Below are 24,788 nucleotides of genomic sequence, written 5' to 3' on the forward strand. Positions count from 1 at the left end.
AATGGGGATGGGAACACCGGGAATGGAGCAGGGGACATCGGGAATGGGGCAGGGAAGGGGGATGGAATGCGGATGGAAACGGGGCGGGAATGGAGTAAAGAATGGGGCTAGGATGGGGATGGGATGGGGCAGAGAAGGAGGACGGAAATGGGGCGGGAAAGGGTCTGGGAACACCGGGAATTGGGCAGGGGACACCGGGAATGGGGCGGGAACAGGGTAGAGGAGGGGGATGGAAAGGCGGAGGGAATGGGGTTGGGATGGGGTGAGAATGGGGCAGGAATGGGGACGGAAATGGGGACGGAAATGGGGAGGGGATTGGGATGGAAAAACCGGGAATGGGGCGAAAATGGGGATGGAAACGGGGATGGGAACAGCGGGAATGGGGCGGGAATGGGAATGGGAACTCCGGGAATGGGGCGGGGATGGGGTTGGGATGGGGTTGGAGGCGTTTGAGGGACCCGCAGATATTTGGGGCAGCTTTGGCACCGCGATTTTTATAAACGTCTTTAAACTGGGAATGGACTGGGAGAGACTGGGAGGCACTGGGAGGGACTGGGGAGCCCCAGAATCAACTGGGAATGACCGGGAAGACGCTGCGGCTTTGAATGGGGACACTGGGATGTACTGGTGTGTACTGGGGAGCGCTGGGAGGGACACTGGGATGGACTGGGATGGACTGGGGAGCACTGGGAGGGACACTGCGATGGACTGGGATGGACTGGGATGGACTGGGACGTACTGGGACAGACTGGGATGGACTGGGACGGACTGAAGAACACTGGAAGGGACACTGGGGTGTACTGGTGTGTACTGGGGAGCACTGGGAGGGACACTGCGATGGACTGGGATGTACTGGTATGTACTGGGGAGCGCTGGGAGGGACACTGGGATGTACTGGTGTGTACTGGGGAGCGCTGGGAGGGACACTGGGATGGACTGGGATGTACTGGTGTGTACTGGGATGTACTGGTGTGTACTGGGGAGCGCTGGGAGGGATGCTGGGATGGACTGGGATGTACTGGTGTGTACTGGGGAGCACTGGGAGGGACACTGGGATGTACTGGTGTGTACTGGGGAGCACTGGGAGGGACACTGGGATGGACTGGTGTGTACTGGGGAGCACTGGGAGGGACACTGGGATGTACTGGTGTGTACTGGGGAGCGCTGGGAGGGACACTGGGATGTACTGGTGTGTACTGGGGAGCGCTGGGAGGGACACTGGGATGGACTGGTGTGTACTGGCGAGCGCTGGGAGGGACACTGGGATGTACTGGGATGGACTGGGATGGACTGGTGTGTACTGGGATGTACTGGGAGGGACCCCAATCACAGGCGGAGCTGCCGAGGCCGAAGAATTTTTATTGCTGGGGAGGGGTCGGGGGGTCCAGTGTCACCTGAGGGGGGGGAGGGGACATTGGGGGGGGTCCAGTGTCACATTGTCACATCGGGGGGGGGGTTCCAGTGTCACGTGAGGGGTTCTGACGTCACATTGTCACATCGGGGGGGTTCCAGTGTCACACGGGGGGGGGGGGAGGGGACATCGGGGGGGTGTCACAGCTTCAGTTTCACAGTTAGTGGGGGACACACGGGGGGGGTCCCCGAGTCCTGCGGGGTCCCCACAGCGCTCAGGGGGTCTCGGGGGTCTCAGGGGTCCCCCAGGGGGTCTCGGGGGTCTCAGGGGGTCCCAAGGGGGTCTCAGGGGTCCCCCGGGGGGCTCTCGGGGGGTCGCAGCAGCCCCGGGACCCGGCCCGGCCGCTCCTTGGGCTCCTCCCGGCCCCGCTGGAGCCTCCGGGAGCTGCGGCGGAGCCCGAGGAGCTCGGCCCGGAGCCGCTGCTGCGCGTCCTGAGCCAGAGAGAGAGAGAGAGAGAGACCCCCGTGAGACCCCAACTCACATTAACCCTGCCCCACAGAGACCCCGACCCACAGATCCCACAGAGACCCCAACTCACAGAGACCCCCACCCACAAATCTCACAGAGCCCGCAGAGCTCGGCCCGGAGCCGCTGCTGAGCGTCCTGAGCCAGAGAGAGAGAGAGAGAGAGAGACCCCCGTGAGACCCCGACCCACAAATCCCACAGAGACCCCCACCCACAAATCCCACAGAGACCCTGACCCACAAATCCCACAGAGCCCGCAGAGCTCGGCCCGGAGCCGCTGCTGAACGTCCTGACCCAGAGAGAGACCCCGGTGAGACCCCGACCCACAGAGACCCCGACCCACAGAGACCCCGACCCACAGAGACCCCGACCCACAGAGACCCCGACCCACAGATCCCACAGAGACCCCCCGGTGAGACCCTGACCCACAGATCCCATAGGGACCCCCGGATCAGCCCCCTCTGTTTTCCCCCAGTGCCCCCCAGTTCCCCTCAGTCCTTCCCAGTTCCACTCAGTCCTTCCCAGACCCTCCCAGTCCCCTCCAATCCCTCCCAGTCCCTCCCCGCCCCAAGACTCTCTCAGTTCCCCCCAGTCTCCCCCAGTCCCTCCCAGTCCCTCTCAATCCCCCCCAGTCCATCCCAGTCCATCCCAGTCCCTCTCAATCCCTCCCCAGTCCATCCCAGTCCCTCCCAGTCCCATCCCAGTCCTTCCCAGTCCCCTCCCAGTCTCCCCAGTCCCTCCCAATCCCCTCCCAGTCCCTCCCAGTTCCCCTCAGTCCCTCCCAATCCCCTCCCAATCCCCTCCCAATCCCCTCCCAGTCCCTCCCAGTTCCCCTCAGTCCCTCCCAATCCCCTCCCAATCCCCTCCCAATCCCCTCCCAGTCCCTCCCAGTCCATCCCAGTCTCCCCAGTCCCTCCCAGTCCCTCCCAGTCCATCCCAGCCCTTCTCAATCCCTCCCCAGTCCCTCCCAGTCCATCCCAGTCCCTCCCAGTCCATCCCACTTCCCTCCCAATCCCCTCCCAGTCCCTCCCAGTTCCCTCCCAACCCCTCTCAGTCACCCCCAGTCCCTCCCAGTCCCCCCCCAGTCCCTCCCAATCCCCTCCCAATCCCCTCCCAATCCCCTCCCAGTCCCTCCCAGTCCATCCCAGTCTCCCCAGTCCCTCCCAGTTCCCCTCAGTCCCTCCCAGTCCCTCCCAGTCCATCCCAGTCCATCCCAGTCCCTCCCAGTCCCTCCCAGTCCATCCCAGTCCACCCCCAGTCCATCTCAGTCCATCCCAGTCCATCCCAGTCCCTCCCAATCCCATCCCAATCCCTTCCCAGTTCCCTCCCAGTCCCTTCCAGTTCCCCTCCCAGTCTCCCCCAGTCCCTCCCAGTCCCATCCCAGTCCATCCCAGTCCATCCCAGTCCCTCCCAGTCCCCACCTCCTGCAGATCCCCCTGCAGCCGCTTCAGCGCCGCCTCGAGCTGCGCCACCTTCTCGGAGAGACTCTGGGACCTTGGGGGGGGATGGGACCCTCGTGAGGACCCCCCCCAAAATCCCCCAGACCCCCCAAACCCCCCCAGACCCCCCCAGCCCCCCCGCCCCTCCCCCACCCTCCGTACTCATCCTCGGGGGTCTCCGGGCTCTGCTGGACCCCGATGTTGGGGAGTTCCCGCAGTTGGTGACCTGGGGGGGTTTGGGGGGGGGTGAGACCCCAAATTGGGGGGTCCTGAGAGCTGAGACCCCTCCCCCCGCCCATCGGCAGCGCCCCCAACTCGCTCCGTTCCTCGCAGACCCCTCCCCAAAATGGGTTTGGTAGCCCGGGACCCCCCCCTCAAAAAAATTCCAAATATTCCAGAAGTGCAGTGGTGGGGTTCGAGACCCCCAAAACCTCCCCAAAATACCAAATTATCCCCGGACCCCTCCAGTGATGGCCTCCAGGACCCCCAAACCCCCCAAACCTCCCCCCAAATCCCCCCAAACCTCCCCAAATCCCCCCCCCCAAATCCTCCAGAACTGCAGTGAGGGTGTCTGAGACCCCCAAAACCTCCCCAAAATACCAAATTATCCCAGGACCCCATCAGTGATGGCCTCCAGGACCCCCAAATCCCCCCCCAAAACCCCCCAGACCCCCAAAAAATCCCCCAAACCCCCCTAAACCCCTCCCATCCCCCCTAACCCCATCAGTGATGGCCTCCAGGACCCCCAAAAATCCCCCCAAATCCCCTGAAATCCCCCCAAATCCCCCCCAGACCCCTCCAGACCCCCAAAAAACCCTCCCCAAACCTCCCCATCCCCTCCCCCTCACCCCCCCTGGCGATGGCCTCCAGGATCCCCCAAACCCCCACCCCAGACCCCCCTAAAACCCCCCTCAAACCCCCCCAGATCTCCTCAAATCCCCCCCAAACCCCCCATTGATGGCCTCCAGGACCCCCAAACCCCCCCAAATTCCCCCCAAACCCCCCAGTGATGGCCCCCAGGACCCCCCAGACCCCTCCCCATCCCCCAGCCCCTCACCCCCCCGGCGATGGCCTCCAGGACCCCGCTGCAGGCCGTGGCCAGCCCGGCGATCACGTCCCACTCGTCCTCCTGGGGGTCCCCAGAGCCCGAGAGAACTGGGAGGGGGAGGGGGGGACAACGGTGGGGGACCCCCCCAGCAGGGCTGGGACAGCCCCGGGGGATTTGGGGACACGGGACAGGGACAAGGGACACCTTGAGGGGGTCTGGGGACACCTTGAGGGGATCTGGGGACACCCTGAGGGGATTTGGGGACACCTTGAGGGGATTTGGGGACACCTCAAAGGGATTTAGGGACACCCTGAGGGGATTTAGGGACATTCCGGGGAAATGTGGGGACACTGGGAGGGGGTTTGGGGACATCCCCAAAGGATGGGGACACCCCCAAGGGACACGGGACAGGGACAGGGGACACCCCGAGGGGATTTGGGGACACCCCGAGGGGATTTGGGGACATTTCAAGGGGATTTGGGGACATACCCAAAGGTTGGGGACACCCCCAGGGGATTTGGGGACACCTTGAGGGGGTTTGGGGACACCTTGAAGGGATTTAGGGACATTCCCAGGGGATTTGGGGACACCTTGAGGGGATAGGGACACCCCCAAGGGACACGGGACAGGGACAGGGGACACCCCCAGGGATTTGGGGACATTTCAAGGGGATTTGGGGACACCCCCAGGAGATTTAGGGACATTCCCAGGGGATTTGGGGACACCCCTAAGGGATGGGGACACTCGCAGGGGACATGGGACAGGGACAAGGGACACCTTGAGGGGATCTGGGGACACCTCGAAGGGATTTGGGGACAGCCCGAGGGGATTTGGGGACATCTTGAGGGGATTTTGGGACACTCCCAAGGGATGGGGACACGGGACAGGGACAAGGGACACCATGAATGGATTTGGGGACATCTCAAGGCGATTTGGGGACACCTCCAAAGGATGGGGACACCTTGAGGGGATCTGGGGACACCCCCAGGGGACACGGAGGGACACAGGTGACACGGGGGGGGAGGGGACACGGGGGTCGCAGCCACTCACCCCTGCCCAGGGGGGGTCGCACGGGGGGAGCCGGGCCGGGCTCGGGGGGATCCGGGGGGGGACCCTGGGGACACACGGGGGGGTCAGAGGGGACGGGGGCGACATGGAGGGGACACGGGGGGGACACTGGGGGACACTGGGGGCATTTGGGGGGGGCCCTGGGGACGCACGGGGGGGACACGGGGGGGGTAGAGGGGACACGGGGACACTGAGGGGACACGGGGGGGACCCTGGGGACACACGGGGGGCGTCAGAGGGGACAGGGGGACATGGGGGGGACACGGGGAGAGGGGGACACCGAGTGGGGGACAAAGAAGGGGTCAGGGGAGGGACATGAGGGGACACAGGGGGAATTTGGGGGGGATTTGGGGGACACGGAGGAAATTGGGGGGATTTTGGGGGATTTGGGGGGGACACTGGGGGACACTGAGGGACGTGGAGGGGATTTGGGGGGAAATTGGGGGGGATTTGAGGGGATTTGGGGGGTTGAGGAGGATTTGGGGGGATTTGGGGAGGATTTAGGGGGGATTCAGGGAGGATTTGCGGGGGATTTGGGGGGGATTTGAGAGGAATTTGGGGGGGATTCAGAGAGGATTTGAGGAGGATTTGGAGGGGATTTAGGGGGGATTTGGGGGGGATTTGAGGGGGACACTGGGGGGGATTTGGGGGACATCTTTGGGGGACACGGGGAGTATTTGGGGGGGATTTGGGGGGGGGTTTGGAGGGGATTTGGGGGGATTCGGGGGGGATTTGGGGAGGAATTTGGGGGGATTTGGGGGGGACACAGAGGGGATTCGGAGAGGATTTGGGGGGGATTTTGGGGGGGATTTGGGGAGGATTTGGGGGGGATTTGAGAGGAATTTGGGGGGGACATGGAGGTGACACAGGGGGACACTGGGGGGATTTAGGGGCGATTTGGGGGGGAATTTTGGGGGGGAATTTTGGGGGGGTTTGAGGAGGATTTGGGGGGGATTTGGGGGGGACACGGAGGGGACACAGGGGGACACGGGGGGGATTTTGGGGGGGATTTTGGGGGGGATTTTGGGGAGGATTTGAGGGGGATTTAGGGAGGATTTGGGGGGATTTTCGGGGGGCACTCACCGGGTCTCCGGCCGGGCCGGGGCTGTGATGTGACAGCAGCAAATCCGGGGTGGGGTCAGCGAGGGGGGGCCTGGGGGGACGGGGTGACGATTGAGGGGAGGGGGTCCCGGAGGATTTGGGGAAGGGTCTCAGGGGTTTGGGGAAGGGTCTCAGGGATTTGAGGAGGGGTCCTGGAAGACTAGGGGGGTCCCGGAGATTTGGGGAAGGGTCTCAGGGGTTTGGGGGGTTCCCGGGGGGTTTGGGGGGGAGTCCCCGGAGGATTTGGGGAGGGGTCTCAGGGATTTGGGGAGGGGTCCTGGAAGATTGGGGGGGGGTCCCGGAGGATTTGGGGGGTTCCTGGGGGGTTTGGGGGGGTCCCGGAGATTTGGGGAAGGGTCTCAGGGGTTTGGGGGGTTCCTGGGGGGTTTGGGGGAGTCCCCGGAGGATTTGGGGAGGGGTCTCAGGGGATTTAGGGGGGGTCCTGAAGGATTGGGGGGGGTCCCAGAGGATTTGGGGAGGGGTCTCAGGGGTTTGAGGGGGTCCTGGAGGATTGGGGAAGGGTCCCGGAGGATTTGGGGGGTTCCTGGGGGGTTTGGGGGGGGTCCCGAGAGTTTGGGGAAGGGTCTCAGGGGTCTGGGGAGGGGTCCCGAAGGATTTGGGGGGGGGTCCCCGGAGGATCTGGGGAGGGGTCCCTGAGGTTTGGGGATTCCCAGAGGATTTGGGGAGGGGTCTCAGGGGATTTAGAGGTCCCGGAGGATTTGGGGAGGGGTCCCGAAGGATTTGAGGGGGGGTCCCCGTGTCCGGGCTCACTCACGGGCTGGGGTCTCTCCCTCCCGGGATTTGGGGGGTCCCGGGGGGGCTGGGGGGTCTCTCCTCATCCCGCCCCTGCAGCAGCCGCGGGGTTTGGGGGCTGAGCCCCCCCGCGCCCCCCCCGTCGCTGTCGCCCCCCGAGTCGCTGCTGGTGTCGCCGATGTCCCCTCGGGGGTCCCCGGGGCTGGGGTCGCCCCCCGAGCCCCGGCCCTGCTGCAGGGAGAGGGCGTAGAGCTCCGAGAAACTCCTGGGGAGGGGGCGCCATTTGGGGAGGGGGCGGGGGGGATATTTGGGGAGGGGGCGCGGTGCTAAATGTCCCCTCCTCCCCTAAATTTCCTCTCTAATTTAAGCCCCCCCAAAATCTCCCCCAAAATCCCGAGCCCCCCCCCCCAATGCTCCTCATTGTCCCCCCCAAAAATCCCCCGAGCCCTCCAAACCCTTCATGACCCCCCCAAATCCCCCCAAAACCCGAGCCCCCCACATTCCTCCCCAAGTCCCCCCCAAATCCCCCAAACCCTCCGAGTCCCCCAAATTCCTCCCACGACCCCAAACCCCCCAAATCCCCCGAGCCCCCCGAACCTCTCGCCCCCCACATTCCCCCCCAATTTTCCCCATTCTCCCCCACGCCCCCCAAATCCCTCAACCCTCCCGAGCCCCCCAAATCCTTCATGACCCCCCCAAATCCCCCCAAACACCCCGAGCCCCCCAAACCCCTCTCGACCCCCCAAATCCCCCCAAACCCTCAGATCCTTCCACTGCCCCCAAGCCCCCCACATCCCCCAGCCCCTCTCAAATCCCCCTACGCCCCCCACGCCCCCCAAATCCCCCGAGTCCCCCAACCCTCCCCATTCCCCTCCAAGCCCCCCAAGCCCCCCAATTCCCCCCCAAGCCCCTCACTCCCCCCATTCCCTTCGAAGCCCCTCAAACCTCTCACCCCCAACATTCCTCCCCAAGCCCCCCAATCCTCCCTATTCCCCCCAAGCCCCCCAAGCCCCCCAATTCCCCTCATTCCCCCCTGAACCTCTCACCCCCCACATTTCCCCCGAGACCCCAACCCTCTCCCTTCACCCCAAACCCCCCGAGCCCCCCAATTCCTTCCCACGCCCCGCGAACCCCCCAAGCCCCCCAATTCCCCCCATTCCCCCCCAATTTCCCCCAACCCCCCCGAGCCCCCCAACCTTCCCCATTATCCCCCAAGTCCCCCAAACCTCTCACCCTCCACATTCCTCCCCAAGCCCCCCAATCCTCCCCCTTCACCCCAAACCCCCCGAGCCCCCCATTCTCCCCCCAAGCCCCTCAAGCCCCCCAACCCTCCCCATTCCCCCTCAATCCCCCGAGCCCCCCAAAACCCCTCATGACCCCCCCAAATCCCCCAAACCCCCGAATCCCCCAATCCTCCCCATTCCCCGCCAAGGCCCCCGAACCTCTCGCCCCCCACATTCCTCCCCACATTCCCCCCCACGCCCCCCAAACTCCCCAATTCCCCCCCAATTCCCCCCGAACTCCCCAAACCCCTCATGACCCCCTCACATCCCCCCAAAACCCGAGCCCCCCAACCCTCCCCATTCCCCCCCATTCCCCCCAAATTCTCCGAACCTCTCACCCCTCACATTCCTCCCCACGACCCCAAACCCCCCGAGCCCCTCACTCCCCACATTCCCCCCAAAACCCCGAGCCCCCCATTCCCCCTCAAGCCCCTCAAGCCCCCAAACCCTCTCCATTCCCCCCCAAACCCCTCTTGACCCCCTCAAATCCCCCCAAACCCCCGAATCCCCCAATCCTCCCCATTCTCCCCCAAGCTCCCCCAGCCCCAATTCCCCCCTCAAGCCCCCCGAGTCCCCCGAACCCCCCACACCCCTCTCACCGCCGGGGTCTCCCGTCGCGATCTGGGGGCAGCAGGGTCAGGGGTCCCGAGGGTCTCCTCAGCAGCTCCCGGAGCCTCCGGGGGTCTCCCCTGGGGAGGGGGCGGCGCCCCACGCGCAGCAGCCGCGCCCCCGGCCGCAGCCCCGCGGTCTCGGCGAACGAGAACCGGGTCACGGCCGTGACCACCCCCGAGGGGTCCACGCGGAACCCCCGGCGACCCCCGGCCCCCCTGGGCAGAGCCAGCTCCTGAGCCTCGCAGCCGCGGGTCACGGCCTGGGGAGGGGGACAGGGGACATGGAGACCCCCGGAGAGACCCCAGAGACCCCCAGCGAGCCCCGGGTCACGGCCTGGGGAGGGGGACAGGGGACATGGAGACCCCCGGAGAGACCCCCAGGGATCCCCAGAGAGCACCCAGCGAGCCCCGGGTCACGGCCTGGGGAGGGGGACAGGGGACATGGAGACCCCCGGAGAGACCCCCAGGAATGGGGAAATAAGGGTCAGGGGGAGAGGGAGACCCCCAGAGACCCCCGGAGACCCTCAGAGACCCCCAGAGAGCCACAGAGACCCCCAGAGAGACCCCAGAGATCCCCGGGTCACGGCCTGGGGAGGGGGGAAAGGGGAGATGGAGACCCCAGAGACCCCCGGAGAGACCCCCGGAGAGCCCCGGGAATGGGGAAAAAAGGGTCAGGGGGAGATGGAGACCCCCGGAGAGACCCCAGAGAGATCCAGAGAGACCCCAGAGACCCAGACATCCCCAGAATGGGGGGGAAAGGGGAGATGGAGACCCCCGGAGACCCCCGGAGAGACCCAGAGACCCCAAGAGATACCCAGAGAGACCCCAGAGACCCGCACGAGACCCCCGGAGAGACCCCCAGGAATGGGGAAATAAGGGTCAGGGGGAGATGGAGACCCCCAGAGACCCCTAGGGATACCCAGAGAGCCACAGAGAGCCCCCAGGAATGGGGAAAAAAGGGTCAGGGGGACATGGAGACCCCCGGAGACACCCCAGAGAGCCCCAGAGAGACCCCAGAGAGCCCCAGAGAGACCCCCACAGACCCCCAGGAATGGGGAAAAAAGGGTCAGGGGGAGATCGAGACCCCCAGTCGCTCCCAGTCTCTCCCAGTCCCATCCCAGTCTCTCCCAGTGCCCTCCCACTCGCTTCCCGACGCTCCCAGTCGCTCCCAGTGCCCCCAGTGCCCCCAGTCTCCATCCCAGTCCCTCCCAGTCCATGCCAGTCGCTCCCAGTCCCTCCCAGTCCCATCCCAGTCGCTCCCAGTCCCTCCCAGTCCCATCCCAGTCGCTCCCAGTGCCCCCAGTCTCCATCCCAGTCCCATCCCAGTCCATCCCAGTCGCTCCCAGTGCCCCCCAATCTCCATCCCAGTCTCTCCCAGTGCCCTCCCAGTCGCTTCCCGACGCTCCCAGTCGCTCCCAGTGCCCCCCAGTCTCCATCCCAGTCCCTCCCAGTCCCTCCCAGTCCCATCCCAGTCCCTCCCAGTCTGTCCCAGTCTCTGACCTGCAGCCTGGCCACCACCAGCGGGGCGGCCCCTCGGGGCAAGCTGAGCGCGAGCCACTCGCCCGCGCCGTGGAAAATCTCCAGGCGCCCCTCGGAGAACGCCCAGCCCAGCACGTCCCGGCACGCGCAGCTGAAAAGGGTCCCGGGGGGCGGGGGGGCCACCGAACCCCCCTGGGGGGCGACCGAACCCCCCTGGGTGGTGACAAGACCATCCCGAGGGGCGAGCGAACCTCCTTGGGTGGCGACTGAACCCCCCTGGGTGGCGACAAGACCCTCTCGGGGGGCGACCGAACCTTCCCGAGTGGCGACTGAACCCCCCTGGGTGGAGACCAGACCCTCTCGGAGGGCGAGCGAACCCCCCTGGGTGGCTACCAGACCCTCCCGAGTGGCGACCGAACCCTCCCGAGTGGCGACCGAACCCTCCCGGGTGGCGACCGAACCCTCCCGAGTGGCTACCAGACCCTCCCGGGTGGCGACCGAACCCTCCCGAGTGGCTACCAGACCCTCCCGAGTGGCGACCGAACCCCCTTGGGTGGCTACCAGACCCTCCCGAGTGGCGACCTCCCCCGGAGCATGGCGCGGGGACTCCCCCGGCTGCGCTGAATTTGGGGGAGCCTGGGGGGGCTTCACCGAGTTGGCAACGCCCCCCACCCCCTCCCCACCATCGCACACCGCCCCGGCAGGCGCGGCCACCAACACGATCCTCTCAGTAGCCACCCCGAGCAGACACGGCAGCTCCGAGCCCCCCGCCCCATTTCGGACCCGAGCCCCCCACACCAACGCCCCCGCCGGCACCGGGTGCGGATGTTGATGTCCCCCCCCACCCCCTCCGTGAGCGGAACCCCCCCGGAGGAGGAGCCCCCCGAGCGTGGGGAGCCCCCCGAGGGTGGGGAGGCCCCTGGGGGTCGCGGGGAGGGCGGGACCCCCCCCGTGCAGGCGCAGCAGCTCCAGCAGGTACTGGCGGCGGGTGCGCGCTGCCATCGCCCCCAGGCGCCCCCCCCCGCGCCGCCGCGTTCTCGCCGTTGATTGCCTTGGCCAGCAGGAAGGGGCGCAGGCCGGACCCCCCCCAAAAGCGCTGCCCCTCGGCCAGGGGGGGACCGAAGGGGGGGGTGTCGTCGGGGCGGACTACGGCGACGCTGGGGAGGGGGGGAAAGGGGGGTTAGAGATAGAGAAATGGGGGTAGAGACCCCCGAAATCGGGTTAGGGACCCTCAAAATGGGGTTAGAGACCCCCGAAATGGGGTTAGAGACCCCCGAAAATGGGGTCAGAGATACCCGAAAATGGGGAGGGGGGTTAGAGACCCTCAAAAATGGGGTTAGAGACCCCCAAAATGGGGTTAGAGACACCAAAAATGGGGAGGAGGGGGTTAGAGAGTCCGAAATGGGGGTAGAGACCCCCGAAATGGGGTTAGAGACCCCAAAAAATGGGATTAGGGACCCTCAAAAATGGGGAGGGGGGTTAGAGACACCCAAAATGGGTTAGAGACCCTCAAAAATGGGGTTAGAGACCCCCAAAAAATGGGGTTAGAGACCCTCAAAATGGGGTTAAAGACCCAAAAAATGGGGTTAGAGACCCAAAATGGGGTTAGAGACACCAAAAATGGGGTTAGAGAGTCGGAAATTGGGGTAGAGACCCTCAAAATGGGGTTAGAGACCCTCAAAAATGGGGAGGGGGGGGTTAGAGATAGCGAAAATGGGGAGGGGGAAATAGGGAGGGGGGTTAGAGAGTCGGAAATGGGGTTAGAGACCCTCAAAATGGGGTTAAAGACCCTCAAAAATGGGGTTAGAGATACCCAAAAATGGGGAGGGGGGGTTAGAGACACCTCAACCTCCCCCATGGGGACCCCCAGCCCCCCTCAGAGACCCCCAAACCCCCCCAGGGACCCCCAACCCTCCCTCTGGGACCCCCCCAGACCCCTCAGAGACCCCTAACACCCCCTCAGGGACCCCCAATCCCCCTCAAGGACCCCCCAGACCCCTCAGAGACCCCCAAACTCCCCTTAGGAACCCCTAAACCCCCCCCCTCAGGGACCCCCAGACCCCGCAGCCCCCCCAGCCCCCCCCCAACGCCCCCCAGGGGACCCCCAGCCCCCCTCAGAGACCCCTAAACCCCCCCCGGGGACCCCCAACAACCCCTCAGGGACCCCCAAACCCCCCTCAGGGACCCTCAACCCCCCCTTAGGGACCCCTAAATCCCCTCTGGGGACCCCCCGAGCCCCCTCAGACCCCTCAAAGACCCCCCAAACCCCCCTTAGGGACCCTCAACCTCCCCCTGGGGACCCCACAGACCCCTCAGGGACCCCTAAACCACCCCCTGGGGACCCCACAACCCCCCCCCAGGGACTCCCCAGCCCTTTCCCGGGGACCCCCAGCCCTCCCGGAGACCCCCAACCACCCCCAGGAGACCCCCCAGACCCCTCAGAGACCCTCAACCCCCCCCCAGGGACCCTCCCGCCCCTCTTGGAAACCCCCAGACCCCCCAAAGACCCTCCAGCTCCCCTCAGAGACCCCCAAACCCCACCCAAGGACCCCCCCAGCCCCGTCACAGACCCCCCCGACCCCCGAGAGACCCCCGGGCCGCCCCCCGCCCCACCTGTAGGAGGTGTTGGGGGTGCAGGGCTCGTGCACGCGCACCACGATGAACACGTGCTGGAAGTGGCTGCGGAGCGCGCGCGGCGAGAACGGGAGCGCGCCCGGCTCCTGGAACACGATTGTCACGATATCGTTCCCGATGTGGCGCTTCCGCAGCAGCTGCGGGGAGGGGACGGGGGGGGGCAATCAGAGCCCACCCCCCAAAAAAAAATTGTTACGGGGAATTGGGGGTGAGGAGCAGAATTGGGGGATCCGAGACCCTGTGTGACCCCTCTGTGACCTCGTGACCCATCTGTGACCCCCCAGGACCCCCCAGGACCCCTTTGTGACCCCCCCAGAACGCCCCCACGACCCCCTGTGACCCCCAGGACCCTCCAGGACCCCCTGTGACCCCCAGGACCACTTTGTGACCCCCCCAGGACCCCCTGTGACCACCCCTAACCCCTCTGTGACTCCCCAGGACCCCCCCCCCAGGACCCCCAGCCCCCCCAGGACCCCTTTGTGACCCCCCTAGAACGCCCCCAGGACCCCCTGTGACCCCCTAACCCCTCTGCGACTCCCCAGGACCCCCCCCCAGGACCCCCAGCCCCCCCAGGACCCCTTTGTGACCCCCCTAGAACGCCCCCACGACCCCCTGTGACCCTCTGTGACCCCCCCTAGGACTCCCCAGGACCCCTCTGTCACCCCTCCCAGAACCCCCCAGCCCCCCCAGAACCCCCTCAGGACCCCCCCAGGACCCCCCCAGGACCCCCTGTGACCTCCCAGAACCCCCCACGACCCCCTGTGACCCCCAGGACCCCCAGAACTCCCCCCAGGACCCCTCTGTGATCCCCCCCAGGACTCCCAGAAGCCCCCCAGGACCCCCCAGGACCCCTCTGTGACCCCCAGGACCCCTTTGTGACCCCCAGGACCCCTTTGTGACCCCCTCAGGACCCCCCAGGACCCTCTGTGACCACCCCTAGCCCCTCTGTGACTCCCCAGGACCCCCCGAACTCCCCCCCAGAACCCCCCCATGACCCCCTGTGATCCCCCAGGACACTTTTGTGACCCCCCAGGACCCTCACGACCACCTGTGACCCCCCGGACCCCTCCAGAACCTCCCCAGGACCCCCCCAGGACCCCTCTGTGACCCCCCAGGACCCCCTCACGACCCCCCACGACCCCCTGTGACCCCTCGGACCCCTCTGTGATTCCCCAGGACCCCCTGTGACCCCCCAGCCCCCCCAGAACCCCCCCCAGCCCCCCCCAGGATTCCCCCAGGACCCCTCTGTGACCCCCCAGGACCCCCCAGGACCCCTCTGTGACCCACCCAGCACCCACCCAGGACCCCCTGTGACCCCTCAGGACCCCCAGAACCCTCCCAGAACCCCCCTGGACCCCCCCAGGACCCCTCTATGACCCCCCAGGACCCCCTGTGACCCCCAGGACCCCCAGAACCCCCCCCCCAGGACCCCTCTGTGACCCCCAGGACCCCTTTGTGACCCCCCCACGACCCCCCAGGACCCCTCTGTGACCCCCCCAGTCCCCCCCAGCCCCCCGGCCCCCACCTGCTGCCGGTTGCGGGGGGTGAAGGGCAGCATGGTGCTGACGTGGAACATCAGCTCGTAGCCGTGGTACGTGGTGTAGAGCGAGTGCGTGCCCGTGGAGTCGGCTGAGGGGGCACGGCCTCAGCGCCTGTCCCGACAGGGGCCCTGTCCCGACAGGGAACCCCTACCCCGACAGGGAAACCCCTATCCCAAAACTCTATCGCGACAGGGAACCCCTATCCCGACAGGGAAACCCCTATCCCGAAACCCTATCCCGGCAGGAAACCCCTGTCCCGATAGGAGACCCCTATCCCCATAGGGAATTCCTATCCTGATAGGAAACCCCTATCCCGACAGGCAACTCCCTATCCCGATAGGAAACTGCTATCTCGAAACCCTATCCCGACAGGGAGCCCCTATCTCGATAGGAAACCCCTATCCTGACAGGGAGCCCCTATCCCGACAGGAAACCCCTATCCCGAAACCCTATCCCGATAGGGAGCCCCTGTCCCGATAGGAAACTGCTGTCCTGAAACCTTATCCCGACAGGAAACCCCTGTCCCGATAGGAGACCCCCATCCCGACAGGGAAACCCCTATCCTGAAACCCTATCCCGATAGGAAAACCCCTATCCCAAAACTCTGTCGCGACAGGGAGCCCCTATCCCGATAGGAAACTGCTATCCTGAAACCCTATCCCGATAGGAGACCCCTATCCCAAAACTCTATCGCGACAGGCAACGCCGATCCCGACAGGGAACCAACCCCACGTCCCCCCATATCCCCTGTCGTCCCCGTGTCCCTCCTGTCCCTGTCCCCGTGTCCTTGATGTCCCTGTCCCCGTGTCCCCATGTCGCCCTGTCCCCGTGTCCCTGCTGTCCCCTGTCCCTGTCCCCGTGTCCCCCTGTCCCCCCCATGTCGCCCTGTCCCCGTGTCCCTGCTGTCCCCTGTCCCTGTCCCCGTGTCCCCCTGTCCCCCCCATGTCGCCCTGTCCCTATCCCCGATGTCCCCATGTCCCTGTTGTCCCCTGTCCCCGCTCACTCCGCGTGTCCAGCTGTGCCCGGTACCCACTCCTGTCCCTGTTCCCGATGTCCCTGTGTCCCTGATGTCCCCGATGTCCCCATGTCCTTGTTGTCCCCCTGTCCCGCTCACTCCGAGTGTCCAGTTGTGCCCGGTACCCACTCCTGTCCCTATCCCCGTGTCCCTGTCCCTGTCCCCGTGTCCCTGTCCCCATCCCCGCTCACTCCGCGTGTCCAGCTGTGCCCGGTACCCCCATCCCCGATGTCCTCCTGTCCCTGATGTCCCCATGTCCCTGATGTCCCCCTGTCCCTGATGTCCCCCTGTCCCCATCCCCGCTCACTGCGCGTGTCCAGCTGTGCCCGGTACCCCTGTCCCCGATGTCCCCATGTCCCATGTCCCTGATGTCCCCCTGTCCCATGTCCCTGTCTCGCTCACTCCGCGTGTCCAGCTGTGCCCGGTATCCCCATCCCCGATGTCCCCATGTCCCTGTTGTCCCTGTTGTCCCCATGTCCCCGCTCACTCCGCGTGTCCAGCTGTGCCCTGTCCCCGTGTCCCTGTGTCCCTGATGTCCCCATGTCCCTGTCCCCGCGTGTCCCCGCTCACTGCGCGTGTCCAGCTGTGCCCGGTATCCCCATCCCCGATGTCCCCATGTCCCTGTTGTCCCCATGTCCCCATGTCCCCGCTCACTCCGCGTGTCCAGCTGTGCCCGGTACCCACTCCTGTCCCTATCCCCGATGTCCCTGATGTCCCCATGTCCCTGATGTCCCCCTGTCCCCGCTCACTCCGCGTGTCCAGCTGTGCCCGATATCCCCATCCCCGATGTCCCCCTGTCCCTGATGTCCCCCTGTCCCTGATGTCCCCCTGTCCCCGATGTCCCCATGTCCCTGATGTCCCCCTGTCCCCGATGTCCCCATGTCCCTGTTTTCCCCCTATCCCCGCTCACTCCGCGTGTCCAGCTGTGCCCGGTACCCACTCCTGTCCCTATCCCCGATGTCCCCATGTCCCCTGTCCCCCTGTCCCGCTCACTCCTCGTGTCCAGCTGTGCCCGGTACCCACTCCTGTCCCTATCCCCGATGTCCCCATGTCCCTGATGTCCCCCTGTCCCTGATGTCCCCCTGTCCCTGATGTCCCCATGTCCCTGTTGTCCCCCTGTCCCCGCTCACTCCGCGTGTCCAGCTGTGCCCGGTATCCCTGTCCCCGATGTCCCCATGTCCCTGATGTCCCCATGTCCCTGATGTCCCCCTGTCCCTGATGTCCCCCTGTCCCCGTCCCCGCTCACTCCTCGTGTCCAGCTGTGCCCGGTATCCCCCGAAGCCGCGCAGCCTCACGCGGGTGCCCAGCAGGGTCAGGAACTGCTCGAGGGCGGGCCCGGGCCCCTCGTTGTTGTACATCTCCTCCTCGGAGCCCTGCCCGGCCCGGCAGTACAGCACCCCCACCTTGCGCTGCCGGCTCACCTGGGGCGGGGGGACACGGGGTGGGGACAGGGAGGGGGTGGGAAATCCCGGAAATCCCGAAAATCCCGTAAATACCATAAACCCCGTAAATCCCGTAAATTCCATCCCATAAATCACATAAATCCCATCCCGCAAATCCCATAAATCCCGTAAATTCCATCAATGCCATCCTATAAATCCTATAAATCCCATAAATCCCATCCCATAAATCCCATAACCCCCGAAAATCCCATCAATGCCATCCCATAAACCACATAAATCCCATAAATACCAGAAACCCCGAAAATCCCATCCCATAAATCTCATAAACCCCGTAAATCCCGTAAATTCCATCCCATAAACCACATAAATCCCATCCCGCAAATCCCATAAATCCCGTAAATTCCATCAATGCCATCCCATAAATCCCAGAAATCCCGAAAATCCCATAAATCCCATCCCATAAATTCCATAAATTCAATAAATCCCATCCCGTAAACCCCATAAATCCCATAAACCCCGAAAATCCCATCCCATCAATCCCATCCCATCAATGCCATCAATGCCATCCCGCTGCATCCCATCCCAAATCCCATCAATCCCATCCCAAAATCCCATAAATCAAATCCCAAATCCCAAAAATCCCATCCCAAATCCCAAAAATCTCATCCCACAAATCCCATCAATCCTATCCCAAAAATCCCACCCCAAAAATCCCACCCCATCCCATCCCAAAAATCCCATCCCAAATCCCATAAATCCCATCAATCCCATCCCAAAATCCCATAAATCCCATCCCAAATCCCATAAATCCCATCAATCCCATCCCAAAATCCCATAAATCCCATCAATCCCACCCCAAAAATCCCACCCCCCTCCCCTTCACCTGCGGGTGTCCCCACCCCACGGGGGTACGATGGTGACACACAGAGACCCCTCCCCACCCCAAATCCCCCTCCTCACCCCCTGCTCGTCCAATTTGAGGAGGGTCTCCTGCACGGCGGGGGAGGGGGCGAGGCGCAGCCCCCCCACGGCCAGCCCGGGCAGCAGCAGCTCCAGAAGCTTCCGCGGGGGAACCCCCCGAGCCCCGGGGGGGCGGCAGCCGGGGGGCAGCGACTCCTCCAGCACCGACCCCCGCAGGGTCCGCGCCTGGGGGGGGCACGGGGGGGTCAGATTGGGGAGGGGGAGTCACGATACCCCCACCCTGAGCACCCCAAAACACGAATGGGGTAATTTGGGGAGGGGGAGCCCCACCCTGAGCATCCCAAAATTCGGGCGGGGTCAGGTTGGGGAGGGGGAGTCACGATACCCCCACCCTGAGCATCCCAAAATTCGGGCGGGGTCAGTTTGGGGAGGGGGAGCCGTGGTACCCCCACCCCCAGCACCCCAAAACACGGGAAGGGTCAATTTGGGGAGGGGGAGTCACGATACCCCCACCCTGAGCACCCCAGAACCCGGATGGGGTCAGTTTGGGGAGGGGGAGTCGTGGTACCCCCACCCTGAACACCCCAAAATCCCGATGGGGTCAATTTGGGGAGGGGGAGCACCCCTGAGCATCCCCAGAACTCGAGTGGGGTCAATTTGGGGAGGGGGAGTCACGATACCCCCACCCTGAGCATCCCAAAACACGAATGGGGTAATTTGGGGAGGGGGAGCAGCCCTGAGCATCCCCAGAACCCGAGTGGGGTCAGTTTTGGGGAGGGGGAGTCGCGGTACCCCCACCCTGAGCATCCCAAAATACGAATGGGGTAATTTGGGGAGGGGGAGCACCCCTGAGCATCCCCAAAACCCGAGTGGGGTCAGTCTGGGGAGGGGGAGTCACGATACCCCCACCCTGAACACCCCAAAATTCGGGCGGGGTCAATTTGGGGAGGGGGGAGTCACGATACCCCCACCCCGAGCACCCCAAACACGAATGGGGTAATTTGGGGAGGGGGAGTCCTGGTACTCCCACCCTGAACACCCCAAAACACGGGAGGGGTAATTTGGGGAGGGGGAGCACCCCTGAGCATCCCCAGAACCCGAACGGGGTCAATTTGGGGAGGGGTCGTGGTACCCCCACCCTGAGCACCCCCAGAACCCCCCCATGGGGTTTTTGGGACCCCCACCCCACTGATTCCGCCCATCTTTAACCCCAGACCCCTCCCCACCTCCCAGGACCCTCCCTGGAGTTCCTGGACCCCCCCCCAGAGCCCCCAGACTCACCTGGCAGGTGCACAGGATGCTCCTGAAGCCCCCCCAAAGCCCCCCCAGAGCCCCCAGACTCACCTGGCGGTGCGCAGGATGATCCCAAAGCCCCCCAAAGCCCCCAGACTCACCTGGCAGGTGCGCAGGATGCTCCTGACCCCCCCCCAAACCCCCCCGAAGCCCCCAGACTCACCTGGCAGGTGCGCAGGATGGTCCTGACTCTCCCCAAAGCCCCCCAAACCCCTCCAAAGCCCCCCGAAGCCCCCCCAAAGCCCCCAGACTCATCTGGCAGGTGCGCAGGATGATCCCAAACCCCCCCAGAGACCCCAGACTCACCTGGCAGGTGCGCAGGGTGACCCCGAACCCCTCAAAGCCCCCCAAAGCCCCCAGACTCACCTGGCAGGTGCGCAGGATGATCCTGAGCCCCCCAAAGCCCCCCAAAGCCCCCAGACTCACCTGGCGGTGCGCAGGATGATTCCAAACCCCCCCGAAGCCCCCAGACTCACCTGGCAGGTGCGCAGGATGATCCTGAACCCCCCCAAAGCCCCCCCAGAGACCCCTGACTCACCTGGCAGGTGCACAGGGTGACCCCGACCCCCCCCAAAGCCCCCCAGAGACCCCTGACTCACCTGGCAGGTGCACAGGGTGACCCCGACCCCCCCCAAAGCCCCCCAGAGACCCCAGACTCACCTGGCAGGTGCTCAGGATGATCCTGATCCCCCCCAAAGCCCCCAGACTCACCTGGCAGGTGCGCAGGATGATCCCAAATCCCCCCCAAGCCCCCCCAAACCCCCCCGAAGCCCCCAGACTCACCTGGCAGGTGCGCAGGATGATTCTGTGCAGCACCTGCGGCCGCGCCCCCTCCTTCTCCTCCCTCCGCAGGGACACGGCCACGGGCCCCAGCCGGGGGTCCTCGCCCAGCAGGTTCTGGTGCTCTGGGGAGGGGTCGCAGGGGGGTCAGAGGAGGGGTCAGGACCCCCAAATCCCCCCCAAATTCTCAGGGTGTTCTCACCTGGATGCTCTGGGGGGGCTCAGGTGGGGACAGGACCCCCCCAGCTCCACTTCCCCGCCCCCTCCCCATTTATCCCTTGTGACCAGTTGTACCCCCCCCTCCCCACCCCCATTTCCCCCCTCCCCAAATTCACCTTTCCCATAGAAATATTTCCGGTAATACTCGGCCCCCTCGTCGCTGTGCTCGATGGGGTGCGGGGGTCGCGCCCCGGCCGGGGGCTCCTCCAGCACCGCCACGGCCGCGTTCGGGAGCTGCCCCGGCCCAGGGGGACCCCTGTGGGACCCCAGCCCCAATTCCTGCTCCCCGCCGGTCTCGCAGCAGAAGCGGGGGCAGCTCAGCACCAGCGCCTCGGGGTCGGGGGCGACCCCCGGGGTCCCGGGGGGCTCCTCGGGCTCCAGGTGAGCGGCAGAAGCCCCCGAGATGAGGCTGGGGGGTCCCGGGGGGGGCTCGGTGGGATCGAAGAGGATGCTCTGAACGTCGTAATGAGCGAGGAGGGGGCTCCAGGGTGGGCGGGGGAAGGAATCGGGGTCTCCCCCCTCCCCATCCCCACCCGGCAGCCCCAGCAGCAGGAGGGGGTCGCGGAAACGGGGGGGAGTGAGGCTGGACCCCCCCCCCGCCGCCTCCTCGTGGCTTTGGCTGCGGGAACGGGGGGATGCCCCCCTCGGAGACCCCTCCCCATCCTCCGGGGGTCTCCCCAGCGCGGCCTCGCTGCTGCTGCGCTGCCGGGGGGCGGCTGCCCCAGGGGAGGGGGGCGGAGAGGGGATCCCCCCCCCAATTGTCACGGGGGGGGTGGTGGAAAGGGGAGGGCGGGCCAGGGGACCCCGCATTTTGCGGAGGAAGAGATCGTCGGATTGCATGGCCCCCCCGAAACCCCCCCGAGGACCCCTCAAATACCCCCCCGGGACCCCCGGGCACTCCCCAGGACCCCCGGGATTTTTGGGGAACCCCAAGAGACCCTCAAGGACTCCTTAGGGCCCCCTCGGGGGTCTCCAGGACCTCTCCCCCCGCCCCCAGGACCCCCCCCGGTTGTAGCGGGGATCCCGCACCCGGAAATTTTTTTTTTTTATCAATGGAAACGTGGGAACGAGCCCCGCGCTCTGATTGGCTGCCCGCGAATTCCCGCGTGCGGGAGGCCCCGCCCCTTTTCCCACGCGCCCCTCTCGGGTCCGGGTCAATGGGGGGGAGCCGGGATTTGGGGAGGGGGCTCCGGCCGCGCCGATCGCTGGGGTGGGGGGCGGCGGCGACACCTGGGGGGGGACACGGGGGTCAGCGGGGGGGGTGGGGGAGGTTCCTCACCCCTCCCCCTCCCCCTCGTGTCCCTCTGTCCCTCCCACACACCCCCAGACCCCCTAAACCCCCCCCTCACCCCCGCCCCCCACCCCAAATCGCTGCTGGAGGGGGGGGGGAGGGGAGGAGGCACCTGGGACCCCCCCGGACACTCGAGTCCCCCCTGGGCCTGGACCCCGCCGTGTCCCCAGCAGCCCCTCAGCCCTGGGGGGGGTCCGGGGGGGTTTGGGGGATTTGGGGAGGGGTCTGGGGGGAAGTTGCGGACCCGGGGGATGTTTGGGGGGGGCCCGGACGCGCCGCCGCCAGCGGTTTCCTGCCATCCAGGAAGTGTCGGCAAGCCGAGGCCCCCCAAATTCTGCCCCCCGACGGCTCCCCCCACCCCCCCATCCCTGACCCCCCACCCTCCGGGGGTCTCCCTCACCTCCAGCGACCCCTCCCCACCGCGCCGAGCCCCCGCTCCTGACCTTGCCCCCGCTGTGAACTCGGGCGTCCGGCCCCCCCCCCCCCCCAACTTCCCCTCTCCAGCTGCAGGACCCGGCGTCCGGCCCCCCCCGCCCCCCCCCGAAGGAAGCAGCGTCCGGGCCCACCCCCCAAATCCCCCCCGGGTGTCTTGGTCCGCTCCTGGAGCCCCCTCCCCAAATTGGTTAAACCCCGTTAATTTGGGGGGGACAGGGGGGTGACCCCTCCCCTCCCCCCCCCGTTCAGGTGCAGGTGGCTCCGGGGGGGGGGGGAATGGACACGAGGGGGGGTTTGGGGGGCACCCGAAGGTCCCCAAATTTCTTAGGCCGCCCCCTCCTCAAATTAGAAGTCGCGGTCCTGGGGGGAAGGCGCGAGGGTCCCTGGGGAGGGTCGGGGGGCTTCATCCTCGGGGGGTGGGTACAAAATTTTGGGGTTGTCGCGGGGTTGGGGACACTCCGTGAGGAGAGACCCTCGTGTCACCCCCCCCCCATGGGTGAGACCCTTCCCCAGGGCACGACCCCTCCCCAAATTAAACTCCTCCTTGCCTCCCCCCCTCCTTTCCTACCTCCGGCCCCTCCTGGCGCTGTCCCCGTTCTGGGGGGGGGTCACCCCCAGCCGGGGGGTCCCGGGTATTCTGGGGGGGGGGTCCCAACCGTGCCGGACCCCCCGTTCCGAGCGGCTCCAGCGGCTCCAGGCGGCCGCCCCCCCCCCCCCCCCCCGCCCCCCCCCGCCCCTTCTGCCGCTTCCTCCCACCGCGGGGGGGGGGAAATGGGGGGGGTGGGGGGCTCAAACAACCCCCTCTGACCCCCCCCACACCTCCCTGCACCCCCTCCCCATTTCAGGGGTTCAGGTGTCCGCGTGTCGCCCCCTCCCCCCTTTTCCTTCCCTCCCCCCCCGCCCCCCCCGCGCTCGGAGCGTGGCGGGAAAAACGAAAAAAAAAATTAAAAAAAGATCGCAAAAAAAACCCAAAAAACGACAAAAAACCCCGAGTTTGGAACCGTTACGGGCTTTATTTATTAATTTCTCCTTATCAAGTGCCAGAGTGACAGAACTGCTCCGACAAGGCGCAAAAAACGAAACGGCGGAGTCCGATTAGGGGGGGGGGGGGGGCAGATGTCACCGCGGGGCTGCACCCCCAAATCCCCCCCAGGATAGGGCAGGACCCCCCCAGGGACCCCCCCTCAAACCCAGAGACCCCCCCCTCAGCCCCAGGGACCCGTCCTCAAACCCAGGGACCCCTCCCAGGTCCCACTGGGGGGCTGGAACCCCCAAAATGTCCCAGTCACAGCACAAGACCCCTCCCCCATTTTTTTGGGGTCACCTCACGTCCCCCCGGGGGTCTCACCTGGCTCAGAGCCCCCCCCCGCCCCCTCCCCAGCGTTCAAGGGGGGGTCGCGGGGGTCTGTGGGGGGGGTGCGGGGATGGAGCTGCTGGGACCCCCACCCTGGTGGGGGGGGCTGTCAGGAGGGACCCCCGAGCCTGCAGAGCAAATCCCTGGGGCTGGGGGCTCAGGGGGGCTCAGGGGGGTCCTGGCATCGCCCCCAGCCCCACTGGGACCCCCACGAGCCCCCCCCTCACCCAGCGAGCGCAGCCAGTCCCGGTCAGCGGCCGTGAGGATGCTCCGGAGCTCTGGGGGGGGGACACGAGACGGGGGATTTAGGGGAGGGGGACACAAACCGGGGGGGGGTCCCGAGTCCCTGGGGGGGGGTCCCGGTGCTGCTCACCCCCAGCCCCGCTGTTGGTGTCCAGGTGTGGCAGCAGCTCCTGGGGACAGGTGACACTCAGGTGGGTTACGGGGAGCACTGGGGGGGGGTCTCCATGCTGGGAAGGGGGTGGGGGTCGCCCCCTGCCCCACTCACCGAGAGTTGATTGAAGCCGCAGAGCTGGGGAGGGGTCGCGCTCGGCCACCGCAGCACCGAGAGCTCCAAACCCCCCCCGGGGGGGCTGCGTGGGGCACGGCGTGAGGAGGGGTCGGGGGGGCACACACGAGGTGACCCCCAAACCCCCCCCACAGCCACCAGAGACCCCTCCCCAAACCCTTGCGGACCCTCCAAACCCATCCCCACCCCCCAAAAAAAGTCACAACCCCCCCATCCCCACCCCCCAACTCACCCGGGGGTCCCATCCCGCTCCTCAGCGCTGGGTGGGGGGTGGGGGGGCAGCAACGCCGCCGCCCCCCCCTCGGGGTCCCCCTCGCCCCCCGCCCGGTCCAGGCGCGCGTGCAGCCGGAACGTCACGGCCTTGAGCGCCCCGAAGAACGCGGCCACGAGCGCGCAGTACACAGCGGCCACGGCGGGGCTGGGGGGCAGCGCCTGCGGGGTGGGGAGGGGTCAGCACCTCCAGAACCACCCCCCGGAGCCCCCTCCTGAATTCCCCCCTCGCACCGAGTAGAGGCCGAGCGGCAGCCCCAGCAGGAACAGCCACACGTAGAGCCGCACGCAGTTGGCGAAAGCGCCGAGCTGCGGCTCCAGGAAGCAGCCGCCCGTCAGCGAGGCCCACACGCCCTGGCGGAGGAGCTGCAGCACGGCCGAGCCCGCCATGGTGGGGCCGAGACCCCCCAAAATCCCCCCCCAAAAAAAAATCCCCCCAAAAAAA

At 66.2% G+C, this 24,788-nt stretch overlaps 2 protein-coding genes across 2 annotated transcripts; both read right to left on the bottom strand.

Annotated features, from left to right (window-relative positions):
* Nucleotides 1–1,679: 1,679 nt before the first annotated feature.
* Nucleotides 1,680–21,307, bottom strand: SIPA1 (signal-induced proliferation-associated 1). The gene is given in 17 exon segments (XM_033083475.1): nt 1,680–1,842; nt 3,298–3,370; nt 3,478–3,541; nt 4,164–4,179; nt 4,373–4,470; nt 5,414–5,477; nt 6,515–6,584; nt 7,410–7,550; nt 9,168–9,439; nt 10,680–11,678; nt 11,680–11,815; nt 13,272–13,429; nt 14,818–14,921; nt 17,095–17,269; nt 18,212–18,397; nt 20,249–20,370; nt 20,581–21,307. Coding segments are annotated over 17 exon segments (3,549 nt in total). The 5' UTR covers nt 21,305–21,307; the 3' UTR covers nt 1,680–1,695.
* Nucleotides 21,308–23,545: 2,238 nt separating this feature from the next.
* LOC117009360 (pecanex-like protein 3) lies at nt 23,546–24,788 on the bottom strand. The gene is made up of 5 exons (XM_033083611.2): nt 24,578–24,788; nt 24,306–24,505; nt 24,053–24,137; nt 23,918–23,957; nt 23,546–23,822 (listed from the first exon to the last, which is right to left on the bottom strand). Exons 1-5 carry the CDS (start codon nt 24,731–24,733, stop codon nt 23,575–23,577), a joined length of 729 nt encoding a protein of 242 aa, XP_032939502.1. The 5' UTR covers nt 24,734–24,788; the 3' UTR covers nt 23,546–23,574.

Source organism: Catharus ustulatus, chromosome 32 (assembly GCF_009819885.2).
Source record: "Catharus ustulatus isolate bCatUst1 chromosome 32, bCatUst1.pri.v2, whole genome shotgun sequence".
Taxonomy (NCBI): domain Eukaryota; kingdom Metazoa; phylum Chordata; class Aves; order Passeriformes; family Turdidae; genus Catharus; species Catharus ustulatus.